Raw genomic sequence first — 19,201 nt, 5'->3', positions numbered from 1 at the left:
TGTCTCGTTCACTGCTATTTCCTCAGAGACTCAGAACAGTGCCTAGCACATTATAGGAATTCAATAAATACCCAGATTCCGTTTAAAAACAACGGGTACGTACTAGGCATTGGAGTACAAAACAGTGAACAAAGTAGCACTTTCAGCCTTGCACCCAATTAGCCACCTATTATATTCATATATACTTAGCCACTCTTAGTATATGTATTTATATATTTTTTATATTTATATACAAAATGTTTTGTGTGTGTATATATATATATATATATATATATATATATATATATTTCATTTGGCGCTATCAACACTGGGAGGTTAAGGTCCAATCACCCCTTTTGCAGAACAGAAAACTGAGGCACGGAACCGGACAATGATTTGCCCAGAATCAAAGGGGCTATTGGGAGGCAGGGTGTGGATTCCAGCCCAGTCCGGAAGGCTCCCAGGCACTGCCTATGAATCAATCAAACCGGCCAATCCAATCAACCAATCAGTATTTATTAGGCGCCTACTACGCGCAGCCCCTCTTCACACAGCGAAGGCGAGGAGGCAGGAGGCCGTGGTGGGCAGGCAGGCACGGAGAGCCGGGGCACGCAGCGGATCGCGGGGACTTGGCGCCTATTTTTTGTTGGCTGGGTGTTCTCGCCTGTGATTGGGCCCCGCGCGGCGTGCCCCGTGCGCCCGGCTGCGGCTGCTCTGTCGACCTTGGCAAGACCCAGGCGCCGCCGTACGCGACCGGCCTCCCGGGGGATGGGCCACCAGGAGCCCCCGCTGGCCCGAGTGCGGGCGGGAGGTGCGGCTTATATAAACAGGTTATGTAAAGGGCTCAGCTGGCGCGAACACGTGGAGAGCCGCGGGAGCCCGGACGCCCGGTTCTCCCCCGCGGGCGCCGCCGCCACCACCCGTGCCGCAGCACGCTCCGAAGCACACTCGGCCGCGGCCGCCGCCTCTCGCGCCGCTCCGTACCGGAGGCAGCCCTGTCCCGGAGCGGACCATCCCCAGCCCGGGGCGCCAGGGGGGAAACGGGCCGCCCGGAAGTGGAGGGACGCCAGCCAGGTAGGGGCGCAGTCTGCGGAGTCAAAGAGCGCCGAGGCTGGAGCCACCGCCGTCCCCTCGGGCGCTTGAGGAGGGCAGTCGGGCCCCCAGTTTGGCGGGCTCAGGGACGCGGAACTTTTACGCCAACCGCCTCCACCCGCCGCCCTCGGGCACTTGGGTTGGTCCGCCGAGCACCGCTCAGGCTTAATTCAATGGACTGTTTACACCCGGGAGAACCCAAGGCGGGATGCGGGGAAGGGGACCCCAGGGGGGACGAGGCAGGGAACAAGAGGTCCACAGTCAGAGTTGCCTCTTAAGGCAATTTTCTTAAGTCGTAAAGACTGCTGGTCGTTGTTTTTCCTATTCTTGGGCGATAAATTAACTGGGAAGCTGGGGGGTGTTTTGCTTTTCTTTCCGGTTCCCCCTCTGAGCCACAGCCTAGTGGTTTCGTCCTTCCCGCTTTCCCCCCTCTCCCCTCCCCCGTTCAGTCAGCGGCGGCGGCTTCCGTCTTAAAGGGGCCGCAGCCGCCGGCGGAGGTGGCGGTGGGGCGCCTTGCGGCCTGCGCTCCTTTCCTCCCCGCTTCGGCCTAGTTGGTTAAACCGATTCTTTCGCCCGCAGGTCACAATCCAGGGTCCCGCTCCTCCGCGTCCCGGGGCCGGACGGAGGGATGAGGCAGGGGGGACCCAGGCAGCGCCGTTGCTGCTCCCCCCGCCGCCCGCAGCCATGGAAACGGGGGAGGAGGACGGCACCCGCAGAGGTACACAAAGCCCCGAGCGGAAAAGGCGAAGCCCAGTGCCGCGGGCGCCCAGCGCGAAGCTGAGGCCGGCGGCGGCCCAGGCCATGGATCCGGTGGCGGCCGAGGCCCCGGGCGAGGCCTACCTGGCGCGGCGGCGGCCAGAGGGCGGCGGCGGGTCGGCACGGCCGCGGTACAGCCTGTTGGCGGAGATCGGGCGCGGCAGTTACGGCGTGGTTTACGAGGCAGTGGCCGGGCGCAGCGGGGCCCGGGTGGCGGTCAAGAAGATCCGCTGCGACGCCCCCGAGAACGTGGAGCTGGCGCTGGCCGAATTCTGGGCCCTGACCAGCCTCAAGCGGCGCCACCAGAACGTCGTGCAGTTTGAGGAGTGCGTCCTGCAGCGCAACGGGCTAGCCCAGCGCATGAGCCACGGCAACAAGAGCTCACAGCTTTACCTGCGCCTGGTGGAGACCTCGCTCAAAGGTAGGAGCGCCGCCGGCCGTCCCGCCCACACGGGGCCTGGACGCGCTGCTCTGGATGGCTCGGCCCCAGCGGACCCCCAGGCCCGTAGGCCCTGGTCCTGGTCCTGTCAGCCTGGGCCCAGACACGCCCTCCTAACCGGGGCCCAGACTGATAGGCCCTCCTCTCATCTCAGGACCCCGGATCAGTCCCTGGCACAGACGGGAGCTGGTATTTTCATAAAAAGGGGCTCATTAAGTGCTCACCATTATTTTAGTTAAGTGCTCAGTAAAGGTGAACTGTTACTATCAAACTTCTAGCACTTTGAGTTTCCACGGGGGGAGTGAGGGGGATTGGGCTGAGTTGGTGGAAGAACTTCAGAGCCCCCTCTCTAGGGCCTCTTCTCTTTCCCTCCTAAAGCAAACAAAAAGAACTTTACTGGACCCACCCACACCCCCTCCCTGTCTGGTTCCAAATGTCCTGACACCCTTCAGCTCCACCCCCAAACTCTTGCTTCCTAGTCTTCCGTTTTCCTCTGAGACCCCCAACCCCAAGGCAGTCAAGCAAACTGGCAGGCTTCCTGGCTAAGTCCTCTGGGGCCTGCTGAATAATACCCCCCCCCCCCCCCCGCCCCGCCGTGGGCCTAGAGCTGTCACATAACATGTAACATCTTTTTTCTTCCTTTCCTTCGTTTTACATACTTAATCTTTTTCTAAACCCCCTGAGGCTGGCTGGCTGGCTTGGGTGTTTATAGGGAAGATGGGCCTCAGGGAAGCAAAGGGGCTTTTGCAGTCATGGGCGGGCTTATCCTAATTTCTGGGTTTTAGCTGCAGTTAGGGAGTGAGTTCATCTTGAGTGCCCTGTAGTCGCATGTCTTGTTCAGACTTAAAAGTAGCCAAGGATCTCTAAAGAGAGGAGAGGGCCAGGGGGCTAGAAAGGTCTTAGGAGACTTCCTCAGGGGAGAGGTTACTAATCTGAGTCCCAGCTATGTCCTAGATGTCTTACAGAGTGACTTTAGGTAATAACTTTAAAAGTAAATCCTCTCCTCTATAAATGGAGAAACTAAGGATTAGAGGTAAGCAAATATAAGTTGATGAGGTTAATCAGCTTGTAAGGGAAGTTGGGCTTCCTTACAGTTCTTCAGAGCTTAAGTGACATAAACCCAGACCTGTTGATTCAAGGCCTAGATCCTTTCAAAGGGTAATGATGCCCTCACTTCCCCAATAAACTGGAACTGACCTTTAAGAATGGGTAGGATTTGGGGTGGGGTTAGACAGGGCATTTTGTTTGGAGTTTTTGCCCAATTTTAAACTCCTGCAACCCATCCCAGGAGAACTCCGTCCCATTTCAAGTCAGTTGTTTTGACAGTGGATTGAGGGATATGATCAACATCACCTGGGGTCCTTTTTCAGCCCTGCCTCATCCTTTCGGAAAAGCCTACCCTCTCTCCCCAGGGTGAATAGATTTGTTTTGAAAAGACTTTCCACGAGAGTCTTTGAAGCTTACCTGTGTCCTAAAAGCTCTTCACTCGCATTCTCAGACTGTCTTCTCCACTGTGATTAACGAATAGTCTGGACTTCATAATACATGACTGCCTTGGGATGTGGGAATTCACTTTGCCAATGATCCCCTTCTACCCTCAGTTCATTGAGGCCAGTCTTGAAACTTCCACCCAGGTGTGAAGTCTTGGCTTCCCCCTCCTTACATATTGTTCAGATTCTCATGTGTGTAGAATTTGTCAGAACTCCACAGTAAACAGTGGCAGGATAGCCTCGTGGTTAATACCATAGGCTTTGCGGTTAGGCTCACTTTAAGTCATGGCTCGTCTGAACTGACTACATGAGGCATGGGACAAGTTGTTTAAAACCTGTGGGGAGCATTCCTTTATCCATAAGATAAGGGTGCCTGTGTCCTCGAGCTGCTGTGCAGCCTGGGAATGCCCCTAAGTGCTCCGATAAGGAGGAACTCAGCAAGTTCAGTCCACATTTGGAGTCCTCTTTCATCATCCCTTTTGAGAATTCACTGTGTTCTTGTTCAAGTTTGACGGTGGAGCACATCCTATTGTCTGGGTTGTCAGTAACACCAGGTTGAGAGAAACACTGGTATTTTCTGCCTCTCTTTGTGAATTAAAACAGGTCTAGAGAAATGAAATAATTTTGCTATAGGCCATACACTTCAATCGACCCTTTCAGTTGTTGGGAGTCTTCAAAATACTTGAGCCTCTACTACGGGTCAGGTAATGTTCAGGGCTCAGAGAGGGAGCAATAAAGGAAATGGTGCAGAGCCTAGCTGATGAAACTGACATTGAAATTTACATGTCAGATGTTGATTTAGCAAGCAGTAAATGGGCATTGTTTTCTGCTATTATTAAAGTTAAGAACAAAAAGACCCACAGTGCTCTTAGGTTAAGTTTTCCTGCCTTCAGCTTCCAGAATTGAGCAGTCTTAAACAGTCCTGGGGCACTGGATTTACAGCATGCTGCTATCACTCAGAAATGTTAGAGCTGGAAGGAATCTTAGAGATAATCTGGTTCAACCCTGTCATTAAACTCCTGTGCAGTCACCTTTTGCCCCGTCTTCTGCAATTTAGAATCATTTTGGAATAGGCCAAAAAAGTGTTAATCTGCCTTGAAGTCTCTTTTGAACTAAATTTACGTAGTTACTGAGTCCTCATAGTAGCATTTGGGGCGGGGCGGGGAGGGGGGTGGCCCGCGGGCTGCAGCCTTTCCCCCAAAGGAACTTAATTTGTAAAGTTTGAGGACCTGTGGAAGACTTAAGTGCTCATCAGAGTTATGGGAGGAAAGGCAAGTTGTCTGGTTAACAAGGACTTTCTACAGAGTATTGCACAGGATTAACAAGAATGATAATCTGTAGAGTTAGCTAGGAATTGGCAGAGAAGATAGGCTTGTAAGAAGGGTGCCTAGGACCATGTAGATAGGTAGAGAAGAAGTGGGATTTATTTTACAATGGGCCAAATAGGGAATAGTTGGGTTTTTTCCCTCTTCGGTATCAGCGCTTTATTGAATATGCAGAAGGCATCTCTATAGTCTTAAGAAATTATTTGACCTGTACATCCAATCTCAAAAAGAAAAGAGAAACTTCTTAATGCAGTTCTTAGTCTTATCCAACTCTGATAGGCTTCTAGGTCTCCTGTCCTTCCCTGAACATAGGCCACGCACATAGAGCATTATGTAGTAAACAGAAGTTCGAGTCAGCAGTGGTCTTAGAAGCCTGATCTGGCCTTCTGTTTCACAGGCAAGGAAACAACCCTGGGAAAGAGACAGGACTTGCCTCATAGGGGTTAGTGGTAACACTCAAACCAGGCTCCCAGACTTTTTTAAACCAGATTAACAATCCTGTAAATTATTTGGTGGATGCGATGATGTCTTTGTTTAGCTTTTAAGTACTTGTCACAAAAAAACAGGAGTTAAAACATCAACAGTTGGCTTTTATCCCCTTGCTTCCATTGCCAAAGGACCCTGTCCTGAATGCACCTAAAACTAAATTCAAGATTGCTGCCACTTAGAAGACAGCAGGCAAGCCTGAACTCATTGTCAAACTAAACTCAAATTCCTGCGTGCTCTCTAACCCACACACTGATCCTTCTGACAAACAGCGATGAATAAGGAGTTTATATATATGATATATCATCTCCAGGAGAAACCCAAGGCTCATAAGACCAAATAAGAAGTTTGGAAAAGCTGGGGGTCTAGCTTATCCCATCTTGGTAAGACCCTAACTAGTTCTGCTTTACTGACTATTTCATGTTTACTGTGCTCAAGAGATCTTTAGGCGGCTTCACATGGGTGGGAATCTAGGCCCTTGGTAAGTCTGGTCTGTGCATTTGTGCCCAGTGATGACTGTGAGCCAGGCACTGCGGGAGAGGCTATGGCAAAGTTTCCTCCATGAGGCATGGAGAGGACACAGGCCCAGATGACCACAGTTCAAGGTCCCGAGAGGTGGGTAGCCTAGAAAGTGAGGCAGGAGTTAGTGTGGGGAGGGAAACTGGGGTCTTAGCAGTGGACTGGCTATCAGCCTGCACACACACACACACCCACCCCAGTCTGTAGGAAAACCTGACGCTCAGAGCTGGCCCACCCCCGCCTAGACCCCTAGAAAGCAACTCTGAATTCTCTACTATGCCTTGGGCCTCAGAAAAGCGGAGAGCTGGGGGGTGATGATCCGCTACTTGGACATGATCAAAGGGGTCATTAATGGCCTTGGAAATTAACGGGACACAACAAACAGAGCGCTAGCATTGACTGGGAGTCCGAAGGTTTGGGTTCCACTGTCACCATTAGTAAGAGCTGCAGCTCACTGATTGCTATGGGCCAGGTGCCGGTCTAGACTTTATACCCATTAACCGATTCAATCCTCGCAACCCACTTTTGAAGTCAGTGCTATAATTACCCCTATTTTACAGGTGAGGGCACCCAGGTTAGTGAAACTGCCCCATGTAGGATAGCTAAGCAGATAGCCAAGCTGAGGTCCAAACACAGGCATTTCGGGCTTCAGTCCGCACTTCCTAACTGCTGTGCTACACTCTTGGGACAGGTGGCTTAAATTCTGGGTTCTTCTGTTTTTCTTGGTTGTTAAATGGGCATAATCACATTTTACTGAGAAACAAATGGCCACTGTTTATTTTGTAATTAGGTACTAATCAGTAGTTGGCACTGCCAGTCTCTACAGGTGCCTCCCCTGTGTCTCGGCTGCCAGGGGCCCTGTTCCTCCTTTCTGGTCTGCCCTTCGGTGTCTTGAGACAACCGTGCAGACTTATTGCTGCCTGCCTGCCTTCTGTGTGCACTGGGGATTTGAGGTATCAGCCTCAGGAGACAGGAACAACCCTTGGCTTAAATGAGAGTTTTGGCTAATTGGGTTGCACAGGATAGGCTTTTTATAGTGTAAATTTCCAAGAATTGCTTAGCTTCCTATAAAACATCAGTTCACTCTCAACTCCGATTTGGCCTTTGGGTGGGGTCCTTCGTGACCCCAAAATTTTGGATCCTTACCTCGTTGTCTTTTAACATACACATTCTACATGCCTACTACTAGAACTTTCCCTGTGTCTTTTTTTTAAGCCTCCAGCTCACAGTTCTCCTCTTGTTTCATTTCACCCAATTATTGAGCCCCTGCTATGTGTGAGGCGGACCGAGAGGAGTGCAGAGACTTGGTTTCCTCCCGCCGTGCACAGGCTCATGGCGGAGACGGACAGAACACAGATGTTACTTCACTGCAGCCTCTGAGAGGTGCTCTAGGGGAACGGTTGCCAGGAATGTGGACTAAGTTGAGGGGAGGGAAGGATGAGTTGTAAAAGGGTAAACAGAAGCAATGCTGGCAAGAGGTAAGGCCTAGATTAAGTGGGAAGGCCCTCGCATGTGGAGAGGAAAATGGGCCAGGGCCGCCAGGGGTTACTTCCCACTCTCTGCTTGGCTGGCAGAGTCGGCATTTTAACAAGACCCCTGTAATGTTCCAGTCCTAATAGCTAGGCTCAGTATTTTCATGTTTGTGCTCATTTAATCCCCCATTTGAAGTTGGGTGTTTTCGTAACCTGGTCTTACACGGGAGAAAATCCAGATCCATCAAGGTCAAGTAACTTGTCCAGTACCACCAGTGAAGGGTCAGGTTCCAGATGTACATCCAGAAGCTCCTTCCAGTTTCCGTGTGCTTGACCTGCTGCTGCCTTATGACTGCCCAAGGGCTGCCCCTGGTGTCCAGACATATTAACATAATTAACACCCAGTAGTTGTATGCTCCGGTGTCCAGGTACCATGCAAAATGCTTCCTGTATCACAGTTAGGCCTTACAGTAGCCCGGTCAGGTAGATGTCTCCCAATTTATGGATAATGAAACAGATTCATAGGGTCTTAAGACCTTCGCCCAGGGTCACATAGCCATGGAAGTGAACAGTGGGGGTGCCGACCCTGGGCCTGGCAGGCTCCGCAGCCCTTGTCCTGTCTTTTCTGTTAGGCCTGCAGGTTCTTGGCCTCTTGGCCTCTGTAGGACACAGTATCTTGTCTTGGCAGCCACCCTAAGGGGTTGATTGTCTAGTGCACAGTGACATTTGACTAATCTCATGAAGTACTTTGAACACACCCTGTGTGTTGATACTGGACCCAGCCTCTTTATAGTGACAGGACACAGCCCAAGGTCATTGAGACGGGGACCAGGGCTTGGTCTGTGTGCTCATCTTTCTTTGGAAGAAGAGCTTGTCTTGGGAAGGGTCCTTGTCTTCAGCTTCTCAGGACTGATTGTCAGCTGAGCCACTTCTTTAAAATATATATATTAATATATAGCTTTTAACTAATCAAAAACGGCTGGCTGTAGTCATAATGAATTCAGAGTTCATTTTTCTAGGTTTTTTTTTTCCTAACCCTTTTTCTTAAAATTACAATTTTATATTCTACTTTTATTTCCATTTCACATTAAACTTGCTTCTGACCTGTTACGTGACCTCCTCTTTTGACTTTTTATTTAAGTAAATTAGAAGTATAACATGGCCCTTTAAAGCATTCAGCCAAGTGGCAATACTGTAATTAACCACTAACTCTTCTTGGACCATTCTTTTCGATCCTTCACTTTTACTTTGTTGTGTAGGATACCCGTTCTGGGTGCCTCGGGGGTTTGCTGTGCCCTTTTTGTTGCTGTCGGTGATAGGGGTCTCTAGGGGTCTCGTTCGTTTCTGGTTTTTGTGTTTTGGGTACTCTTCTTAGAATAAATTCCTAGAGTGAGTTTTTTTATGTCCAATGGATTGAGCAATTTTAAGACTTGTGATGCATACTGCTGAACTTGGTACATTTAAGTCAAAATCCTAATTAGTGCTCTACTGAAAAATGAACCTGCAGTTCCTGTGATTGGACTATCAACACGAGGGACTTGGTGAACATGAAACTCCTTGGGGGCATATGTCCGTGAACTTAAAGAATCTGTGTCAGCGGTGGGCCGTAGAACATCTAGGCTGTAGGATCATGGTTAGGAATCCAGACTGTAGAGCCTGGGCCCGTCTCTTACTAGCTGTGAGACCACAGGCAAGTAATTATTCTTGAGCCTTTGTTTCCTCCCCTGTAAAAGGGGATGTAATTATGGTCTCAGTAGATAGGGGTTTGGAGTAAGAAGAGAGGATTGGCTAGAGTACTCTCTCCATGCTTCCTTCCTGTCACAGAGGACATGTGATGTTACTAAGTTCTATTGATTCAAGATCTCCGCCCCCCCCCCCCATCTCTCCCTTGCCAGTCCTCACTTCTTGGGGTTTCCAAAACTCCTGATGAATCTCTTAGCTCCCAGGCTGTCTTCCATCTCTAACTCCTCATGCCTGCAGAGGGAACTTGTAGGAGGGATTCTGAGACCTGCTCTTGCATGTGGCCGCATCTTGGCGATCAGAACCCAGTGTAAGCAGCTGTGTGCGGTAGTGTTCTTAGCACCCTGTATGTCTTACTTAAATGGTAGGTCTTGGTGACTTAAGACTCTGTAAGCAGGGTATCGTTCTAAAACATGTCAAGAACTTTTAGTTCCCATTTCTTAGAGCTTAAGCTCAAATCCTTCAGTCTGCCAGACCCCGTTTCTTAGGACCCGACTCCAGCGGCTTCACCTTCAGCCTCCTTTCTGCACATCTCCTGCTACATCTCTTATGTGCTGACCCCAGATGACTTGGGTCCCGAGCTGAGAGCTCCCACCCCATGTGTGGTGTGCTCACTCGCCATCCTGGGAGACACTGCCCAAGGGCCACCCCTGAGTGATCTTCAGCCTGTCTCTCTCCTAACCACCTTGCCCACTCCTTGGGCGGAATTGCACCCTGTTCCTTGTTCTCATCCCCGTGGGCTGTCATTCTGCTTCTAATGACCAGAAACCTGAACGAGGGCAGAGACGACTGCTGATCTCATCTCTGGTGTCTCACAAGCAGCGTGTGCCCAGGAAGTGTTTAAACGGGATTGACTAGAGTTAGGAAATCCCAGCTTCTGGAGGCAGCTTGGGAATAGGCTCATGAACCCCTGGCTATGTCGTATCCCTTTCTAGGAGGTGCCTTCTGTCCCAAAGCTCACACCGACTCATCCTTCTGCCAAGCCTGCGGGCCTCAAGTTTTCTGAACAAAGCAGGCCACATTTTGTTGGGAGACACCTGCTTGACTTGTTTTTTTCCCCCGTTTTCTCTTGTGTCCCTGTGAACTGTGGCATGGAATGTTTTGAAATAGAGTATAATCTGCGGTCTCCAGGCTGTTGGACTTGAAGGGAAGGTAATCAAACTGTCCTGAAGGTGGGCCTGTCTCTTTAATCACAGTGCGTTTCCTAGCCCCCTGGGACCCGGGTGACAGCATCGTGTTGGTGGAAGGACTTGGCAGCGGAGGCTCAGGTCTTACCCAACCAGCCATGGCCGTGATCTTGGGCAAGTTACTTAACCTTCCTTTTAGTTTGCCAACCTGTAAAAGCACGTCCAGAGAGCATAGACGGCTCAACATAGTGAGCCTTTACATAGTGCCTGGAACCCAGTGGCCTCTTAGGTGAATTTACCTGAAATCCTTAACACTTCCAGGGAACACTCCATCTCTCTCTCGCTCTGGGAAGCTAAATCTTTGACTCTTCTCACCTTATAGAACTGTCAGGCTGTACCAAACAAGGGAATTATAAAATTTAATTTTGTTTCTATCCACTCAAAACATTGTAAGCTTCATGTGCGGATTCTGCTCTAGTTGGTGCGTGTGTATTCCAGTTCTCCATCCTGAAACTGCGGGTAGCCACAGGCTGGCTGGGCAACTGCCGGGCCGGCTGTGAGATGGATGGACACTGATGCTCCCTGGGACCACCTGACCTTCATGAGCCCCTACTGACCAGTGGACCCCAGGGATATGTCTGCAGGAATCCATGTCCTTGCAGGACCATGGTTTGGTGATCCCTGAAAGTTTGAGCACTTTCCCTTCCCCAGTGTGCAGTCACCCCGTGGTAAATTGGAAGACAAGAGCTGTGGCCAGTCAGAAGAGGGAAGTCACCTGGGAGGTCAGGCAGGCATCAAGTAGGTTGGCATTTGGGCAGGGGGTGAAGGTACACATTCACAGATGCACCAGCAGAAAGAAATTTGGGGAGAGAGAAGGCTTTCTAGGGAGGGAGCACCTCAAAACCACCTGGTCTGCCTAGAACATGGGCTTAGCTATTTACGGCCTGAACAATATGATAAAATCATCCACTTTCATTTTCTGATTTCAACGTCCTGTTTCCTAGCACTTTACTCTGTGGCCTACAGCACTGGGCTTATTGGGATCGGTGACTTCCTCGGACTTGACAGAGGCCCAGTGGAGAGGTTATTGATGGTCAGGATGTCCTTTCCCCAAAGTATCTGAGGCCCTGCAGAATCTGTTTCTTGTCTGTGACTTAACTCCCAGGACTATGTGGTGTCGGTGTCCCTGTGAATGTGGTGGAGGCTGCAGAGGCTCACAGAGCTTCAGCCATCCTTTGCCCAAGGTCCTTCCCGTCGTTTCTGTCTCCCCCATGTTTCCCTTCGAGCTAGGAGCCTACCCAGTTAGCCAGGGCACAGAGTTGTCATCTAACCCCAGACTCGGCACCTTCTCGCCTGGGCCCTTCCTGTGACTTCACCCTGGCTGGCTTCTCAACAGAAACGCATCAGGTGCCACGTGCCCTCCGTCCTACCGTGAGGTAGGCAGGGGCCCAGGTGGGCAGTCTGCCAGAGGGAAAGGACTGGAATTGTCGCATGCCTCTCCTGTTTGTGAGTGGGCAGCAGGGAATTCCTGCCTGAAAACCCATGCTGCGGTTTCTGATGAAATGAGCCCACGGCCCTGGCCCGTGCAGGGAAGTGGTTCTTGCCTCTGGGACAAGTACCGCCTTCCCTGGCTTTCCATTCTGACATGCTCCCTGATGCCGGGTCGGGTTCGGAGCCCGCTTCTTCCTGTCCAGCACTTTGCTCTCAACAGACAGCCCCTGCCTGTAGCATCCCCGGAGCTCAGCTCATTCCCCCCCACTGGAGCGAGCTTTTCAGTCCCTGGCCCATAACCCCCCCCCCCGCCCCCAGGGCACTTGTTTACCCTTCTTTTCTTTCCTTGGGTCCTCATAACCTGGACTTACAATGTAGTCTGTTTTGCAGACTTGTTTTCTTTTTACTTTAGTTGCCCTGGTTACCAGCTTTGTATATAAAGTAATCACCATTCCCCACCCTTTATTTCCCCACTGTGTCAGTGAAAAAGTTGCACTGTTTTCTGATGGTAGCCCTTGCAGAAGGAATTTGATGGCTTTTTAAACACTTCCTTTCTGGCTGTACCACCAGCAGACCTTTTCTTGCCCTCCTTTTTATGGGTCTCTACTCTGGCATCGGGATGGATTTGGGCTTTAGATCACCACATCATTTCGCAGTGTTTTTAGATAAAGAGCCTCAGCCCACCAGAGCCAGTGACCTAGAAAGAGGATTATGAGATGGGAAAGAGCTAATTTTAAAAAGAAAACGCCCCATCCGCCCTAAACGGGTTCTACCTGTGTTGCTTTGATTGTGAGTAATATAAACAAACAAATTATATAATTACAGGGGAAGTGAGGTCTGTCTGATCATGGTCAAAAACCCAGAGCTTTTGCCTTGTCCATCTCTCGTCATCCTGCCTCAACCTAGAACTCCCAAAGCAGTGGCTTCTGTAGACTCAGCTTTGGCAGAGGCTATGTAAAGAGATGTAGCTCTTGTTTTCCTGGTGGAATGGAGACCCCGTACTAGGGATGAGAGGAGTCTTCACGCTCAGTCTTGAATGATCCATATGACCACCCACGGCAGGCCCCGCCTTTCCTCAGCAAGATAAGACTTCTGCCTATTTAGACTTTGGGGGCAGTTATAGTCCTCAAATAACTTCCACAGAAGGACTCCGTGTGCCATTAATTGCTTTATAAAGAACATTGGGATTTGTTTGGAGATGCCGATCACCAGCTCTCCTGGAGTTTCTATTGGTTCAACAAAAGGAAAGACTTCTTGAAAGGCAGAGCTGGAGTGTCAAGCCAACACGACTTGATTCTAACTTCTGTGTCTGCTTTGGACTCCTGTTCCCACCAGACTTCCTTCCTGTTTACACCTCTCACATGTCCCATTATACATCCTATCTCTCAGCCTAGAATTCTCTTCTTGCTTCTCCCCGCTGATCTACTGCCTGTCCTGTAGGTGGAACCCAGGTCCTGCGCCTTCTGACTCCCAGATACGGCAACTCCTACCCACCCGTCACTGCTCGTTGTAAAAGTTGACCTCAATGCAGATACTTAAGATGCTTGCTGTCTTATATACTTACCTGTTATCTCCTTGAAACTAAGCTTTGTAGAGAGAGGGGCCTGTTATAGACCTAACTTGTGCTAGGCAGATACGGTGGGCGAGCAGCAAACACTGGAATATGCCTCTCAAATGAAACTGTAGTGCCGTGTTCTAGGCGCATCCACAAGAGTCCTGCAAGTTAGGAGAGCGGGGAGGAGAGGTCCTTTGCCTGATAAGGATTAACAGACATTTTTACGGCCTCCTTGCACCCTTGACCTTGTCTCATCAGCAGCCCTGTGAGCCATGGGGGGTGTGATCCGGAGGCACTGGAATGAAACACAGTGGCTTCCCAGTCACGTGGATTGGAGTCCCTGGACTCTAAGTCTCTGGGAGGCTCAGGTTCTTCACCTTTTAAGATGGGGCTATTTCCGTCCTACCCACCCCCCCCGGGGTGGGGGGGAGGGTGAATACCAGCTTGAAGGTCAGAGGCCAGTGTAGGTATTCTGTGAGTGAGTGACGTATGGCTGTGTACAGGTGTGGCGGCAGAAGCAGAGACTTGGAAAGGTGAACTAAGTGCAGTTGCCTCCTGGTTATTCATTGAACTGGTCAGCAGGCACCGGGTAATTCCAAAGCCAGGTGCTTGACCCCAGTGTCCGCAGCCTGTGTCATTCCTTAGCTTGTTAGCCCTTGACTCATCCCATGTGAGTAGAGCTGGGCCTGCTTGGTGCAGTGTTGGCTCCGTGCGGGGTTTGCTGGTCCTCTCGGATGGGAGCCTGGTCACCACTGTCCCATCGTAAGTCCGCTGTGCTGCATGCGTGTCGTCTGAGAGTGGTGTGGATGTGTCCGTGGCACTCAAGCTCTTTCCGGTCTTCCTTCGATTTAGGAGAAAGGATCCTGGGTTATGCCGAGGAGCCCTGCTATCTCTGGTTTGTCATGGAGTTCTGTGAAGGTGGAGACCTGAATCAGTACGTCCTGTCCCGGAGGCCGGACCCAGCCACCAACAAAAGCTTCATGCTACAGCTCACAAGCGCCATTGCCTTCCTGCACAAAAACCACATCGTGCACAGGGACCTAAAGCCAGACAACATCCTCATCACCGAGCGGTCTGGCACCCCCATCCTCAAGGTGGCAGACTTTGGACTAAGCAAGGTCTGTGCGGGGTTAGCCCCCCGAGGAAAAGAGGGCCATCAAGACAACAAAAATGTGAATGTGAATAAATACTGGCTGTCCTCAGCCTGCGGCTCAGACTTCTACATGGCCCCCGAAGTCTGGGAGGGACACTACACAGCCAAGGCCGACATCTTTGCCCTGGGCATTATCATCTGGGCAATGATAGAAAGAATCACTTTTATTGACTCTGAGACCAAGAAGGAGCTCCTGGGGACCTATATCAAACAGGGGACCGAAATCGTCCCTGTTGGTGAGGCGCTGCTAGAAAACCCAAAGATGGAGTTGCATATCCCCCAGAAACGCAGGACTTCCATGTCTGAGGGGATCAAGCAGCTCTTGAAAGATATGTTAGCTGCTAATCCACAGGACCGGCCTGATGCCTTTGAACTTGAAACCAGAATGGACCAGGTCACATGTGCTGCTTAAAATTCAGGGCAAAGCATCTTGAGTGTTTTTAAACTAGGTGAGTGTACTCTTTTTGTTCTGCATGCACACTTCCCGGACTGGATTCTTCATCTCGGGCCCTACAGCGGGCCCCATGGAGCTGGGGGGCGATGGAGGGTTGAAGACAACCGAGTGCCTATTGTGAGAGGACCCGCCTGAGTCTTGAGGAGGAGAGCTTTGGGGAAGTGAGAGCTGAAAAGTATAGGAAAGTTCTCTGAGGGGACATCGCATTTGAGCAGAGTCTCATGTGTTTTAGAAATACTTTTTCTCGTTAATTAATAAATGCTTACTGGAGAAAATGTGCAGAAGAGATAACGGACAATTTTTTTCAGAGAATAAACATTATCCATAATTGTATCCTTCCTATTCACATGTCCAATTCTGCACAGTTGAGACCTGCTGTATTTAGGTACAGTTTTGTTTCCTGCTCTTTGAATACTCATCTGAGCATCTCCCCATGTGATACTTTGGAAGTTCGGTTTTCAATAATTGATGTCCCATTATATGTACAATGTAAGCATTTTCCTATTTTAGATATCTGATGGGTTTCCTTCATTTTAGATAGTGTAAATAATGCGTGAGTGAATATTCTTATATGGAAGTGTTTGCTTATTTAAGAGAGTGATTGTGGGCTTTCATTTGTCAAGTGTTGTGCTAGGCTCTGGGGTAACAGCGGTGAGCAAATTCAGAAAATGGCTCCCCCATCCTCATGAATTCTGCAGCTTAGTTGAATTAGTCGGGGAGAGAAACATTGATCGTTATTTGTCATAGGTGCTTTACGACAAATGAGAAATGATATTAAGGGAAATTAGCCTTTTAGGTGATGGTGCCCTGAGGCAGGAGTAGGGAATTGGGGGGAGCATTCCAGGTAAAAGGAGTAACCTCTGCAAAGGACCTGAAGCTGGAGGGAGCCTAGCACACTTGAGCGCCTCCGCCAGTTTGGGGCAGTGAGGAGAGCAGACCTTTGGTAATCAGACAGTGACCTGTCAGGAGAGTTAGGCAGAGCTGAGGTGGAAAATCCAAAAGTGTGTACCGGGCAGGGCAGTGGTCGTTGAGATGGACCAGAGTCTGGGGTGTGAGCAAGGGACATAAGATCAGAAATAAGGTGAAACGGGGACCCTGGAATTTGACCTTAGGAGGCATTTGGGAGCCACGTGCATACCAGAGCAGAAGGGTGCAGCGTTAAGGACTTCCGGTACATGCGAACGGAGTTGAACTGGAGCCTGAGAGACCAGCTGGACCAATGATTTCATTCCCAGTGCTAGTAAGGCGATGTTGTTGAACCGGAAATTAAGTAGCACTGAGGATGGAGGAGTGCCTGGATCATCATCAAGGCAGGCAGTTGGCAAGACAGCCGGCCAGATGTGGAAGCAGAAGAAAGCAATACATTGGGAGAGATTGATGGCAATAGATACAAAGGCTGGCTGGTGTATTGGTCAGATTTGACTTGTTTTCAAGTAAGGCAGCCTAGCTTTGTGAGAAAGGACAAGAACATTGACTCCTCCCATATATGCCAGGTGGGTATGTAGCAATTGGTTTCCCCTTTGCCACCCTGCAAGGGGTTAGGTCATTTATCCACCGTCCTTCTAATTTAAGTGCAGGTGTATTTTCCTCATGACCCTCCCCCCATCCTACCTTTTTTCTTAATCTGGCAAGCTGGAAATAAGCTATTCTTATATTTGCTGAAGCCTTGAGATGAGGTGATGAGGGGTGGTGCTAATCCCAGGGGTCACCCTGGGCACAGAGCCGTCAGTCTCCTGGGTGGGTTCTTGGTCCCTTCCTTTCCCCCCATCGCCCTCGGAGTGCTGTTTGCTCTCAGTGAGTGCTGAGCGGAGCCTGGTCACATCTGTAGTGTTCTCAGTGAACTTACTTCGGGAGCGAGCCACTAGGTTTAATTCTTGCTTCCCAGAAACATTGAGCACTTTGGCAGATGGCAGGCCAGTTTGCACTGCTGCCCACTGAGTGAGAGTGTTCTCCAGAGCTCGGTTTGGGATAGTGCCGTGTTAGAGCCCAGAAAGGGTTGGCTAGACCACATTTTAGTCATATTTCATGCCACCACTTCTCATTTCCAACTTATCGCTTCCACTTTTAAAAAACCTCTTAGAGGGACGCCTGAGTGGCACAGTCGGTTAAGCACCTGACTCTTGGTTTCAGCTCAGTTTGTGATCTCTGGGAGATCCGCTCATCGTGGAGTCTGCCTGAGATTCTCTCCCTCTGCCCCTCCCTCCCCCCCCCATAAACGTGCGCACACGCTCTCTCTCTAAAATAAACCTTAAAAAAAAAAACCCTTTTAGAATTCAAGTTTTGTCCTGGGGTAGGATGAAGGTTGTCATTGGGAGAGACCTGAATTTGGGTTAGGATTGTGGGATTGTCAAAACTAATTGAGATCAGGTCTCCATTTGGACAGCCACCGTTGGGATTTGTCCTGGTTTGCAGGGCAAAGTTCTAGCTAAAAGAAGGGTGATTCCTCCAGGTAGGAGAAATAGGTGACATTGCCATAAGAGAAGATGAGGCACATAGCCCTGCTGAGTGTCCCAGGCTCTGACCGCTAGTGACAACAATACTTGGTCAGCTGGTGCCTATTTGATCCGTACCCTAGCCTAGCCTGTCCCGGCCCGGGCATTTAGATTTGTGGGCCTGGGCCCAGGTCTGTGTAACCAGGAGCTGACCCTTCAAATCATTTGCAGTGTCAATGAGCTGCGTCTGGCTGGTTAAGGAATCAGAGGCTTGAGTTGGAAAGAGCTATTGTCCAAACTACCCCTGCTCCCCGCTTAAGTTTTATAGATAGAGAAGCTAATTTCACGTAGTCAACATATTGACACACTATTTGCCAGGGATTATTTTAGTTACAGAAGATATTTTAGTGGATAAAATAGACAACAGTTCTTGCAGTTGTGGCGCTTACATCCTGGTGGGGAGATAGACAATAAACATAGTATGTTTGAAAATGCCAAGTGCTCTGGGGGCCTTAGAGCAGGACAAGGGAGATCAGAATGCTGGGAGGTGGAGGGTGGAGGTGTACTTTTAAATGGAAGAGATCAGGGTGGGTCTCTTGAGACAGTGACCTTTTGAGTAAAGGCTAGGAGTTGAGTGAGTCATGAGGATTTCTGGAAAAAGAGCATCCCAGACAGAGGGAACAGCCAGTATAAAGGCTTGAAAGCTGGATAGAGAGCTGGGAGGGGAGTGTAGTAAGAAAAGAAGCAAGAAAGGTAACTAGGGGTCAACTAGAGTAGGCCTGTAGGCCATTTTAAGGATTTGGGGGTTTGGGCCTGGGTAGGATGGAAAGCCCTGAATGCGTGTTCGTTCAGCTGTGGGATAGCTGATCTTTTGAAAGGATCGTTGTGGCTGCTGTGATAAAAGTAAACTCTAGGGGAACAAGGGAGGGGAAAAGATGGGAGGCTACTGTGACAAGCCAGGTGAGAGAGAATGATGGCTTTGAACAATGGAGCCCGGGAGGGGATAGTAGATTTGGGGTGAATTTTGAAGTCAGCCAACCATTTCCTGCTGGATTGAATGTAAGGTATGACAGAAAGGAATCAAAGAGGGCTTGGAGGTTTTGGCCTTGGAAGCCCTTGGAAGGATAGAGTTGCCACCAAGTGAGACGGGAGGGACATGGAGAGGAACAGGTTGGGCTGGAGAAGGTTAGGCTTTGCTGCCGTGTGTAAGTTTGCAATGCCTATTTAAAATCCAAGTACAGAGGTGAGTGGGTAGTTGGGAGTCTGGAGTTCAGGGGAGAGATCTGGTCTAGAGTTAGAAATTTAGAGATGGCCAAGGCACCAGAGGGGGGGATAGAGAGTTCAAAGAATGACTGGGCTCTGGGCCATCCCACAGTGAGGTTGGGGAGAAGGAAAGGAGCCGGCGAGATAGGAGACCTGGGATATGGTGTCCCGGAAGCAGGTGAAGACACGGTGAGGAGGAAGTAATTGGCCGTGGCCCATGTGCTGGTGGGTTGAGGGAGATGGGGACTGAGGATTGACCTTTGGCTTTAGCCAAAGTCATTGGCACTCACGAGCAATTTTGGTGGCACGTAATGAAGAGAACCCCTCAAACCACAGCAGGTTTGAGAGGGAATGAAAGGGAAGAAAATTGAGGCAGTGAGAGTTGACCAGTGATTCTCCAGGTTTTTGGTTTAAAAGCCCAGTTACAC

General features: G+C 50.0%; 1 protein-coding gene across 3 annotated transcripts in view; it reads left to right on the top strand.

Moving 5' to 3' along the window:
• The first annotated feature begins 556 nt into the window (after positions 1-556).
• Positions 557-19,201, top strand: part of STK35 (serine/threonine kinase 35) — a 43,513-nt gene continuing 24,868 nt past the window's right edge. For 2 of the 3 annotated variants that reach the window (XR_004679446.1, XM_035006020.1), the window contains exons 1-3: positions 559-1,053; positions 1,651-2,248; positions 14,324-15,073. Coding sequence is in view for 2 of the 3 variants with exons in the window: in XM_035006020.1 (XP_034861911.1) it covers positions 748-1,053; positions 1,651-2,248; positions 14,324-15,036 (1,617 nt within the window). In the remaining variant the exon portion in view is untranslated. Of the gene's footprint in view, positions 1,054-1,650; positions 2,249-14,323; positions 15,354-19,201 lie in introns of those variants that run through there. The other variant, XM_035006021.1, reaches the window with a different exon arrangement.

This window comes from Mirounga leonina, unplaced genomic scaffold (assembly GCF_011800145.1).
Source record: "Mirounga leonina isolate KUSES-001 unplaced genomic scaffold, KU_Mleo_1.0 Mir_150, whole genome shotgun sequence".
NCBI lineage: Eukaryota > Metazoa > Chordata > Mammalia > Carnivora > Phocidae > Mirounga > Mirounga leonina.
The sequence above is the reverse complement of the archived record's forward strand: the minus strand, read 5'-3'. Positions and strand labels throughout refer to the sequence as shown.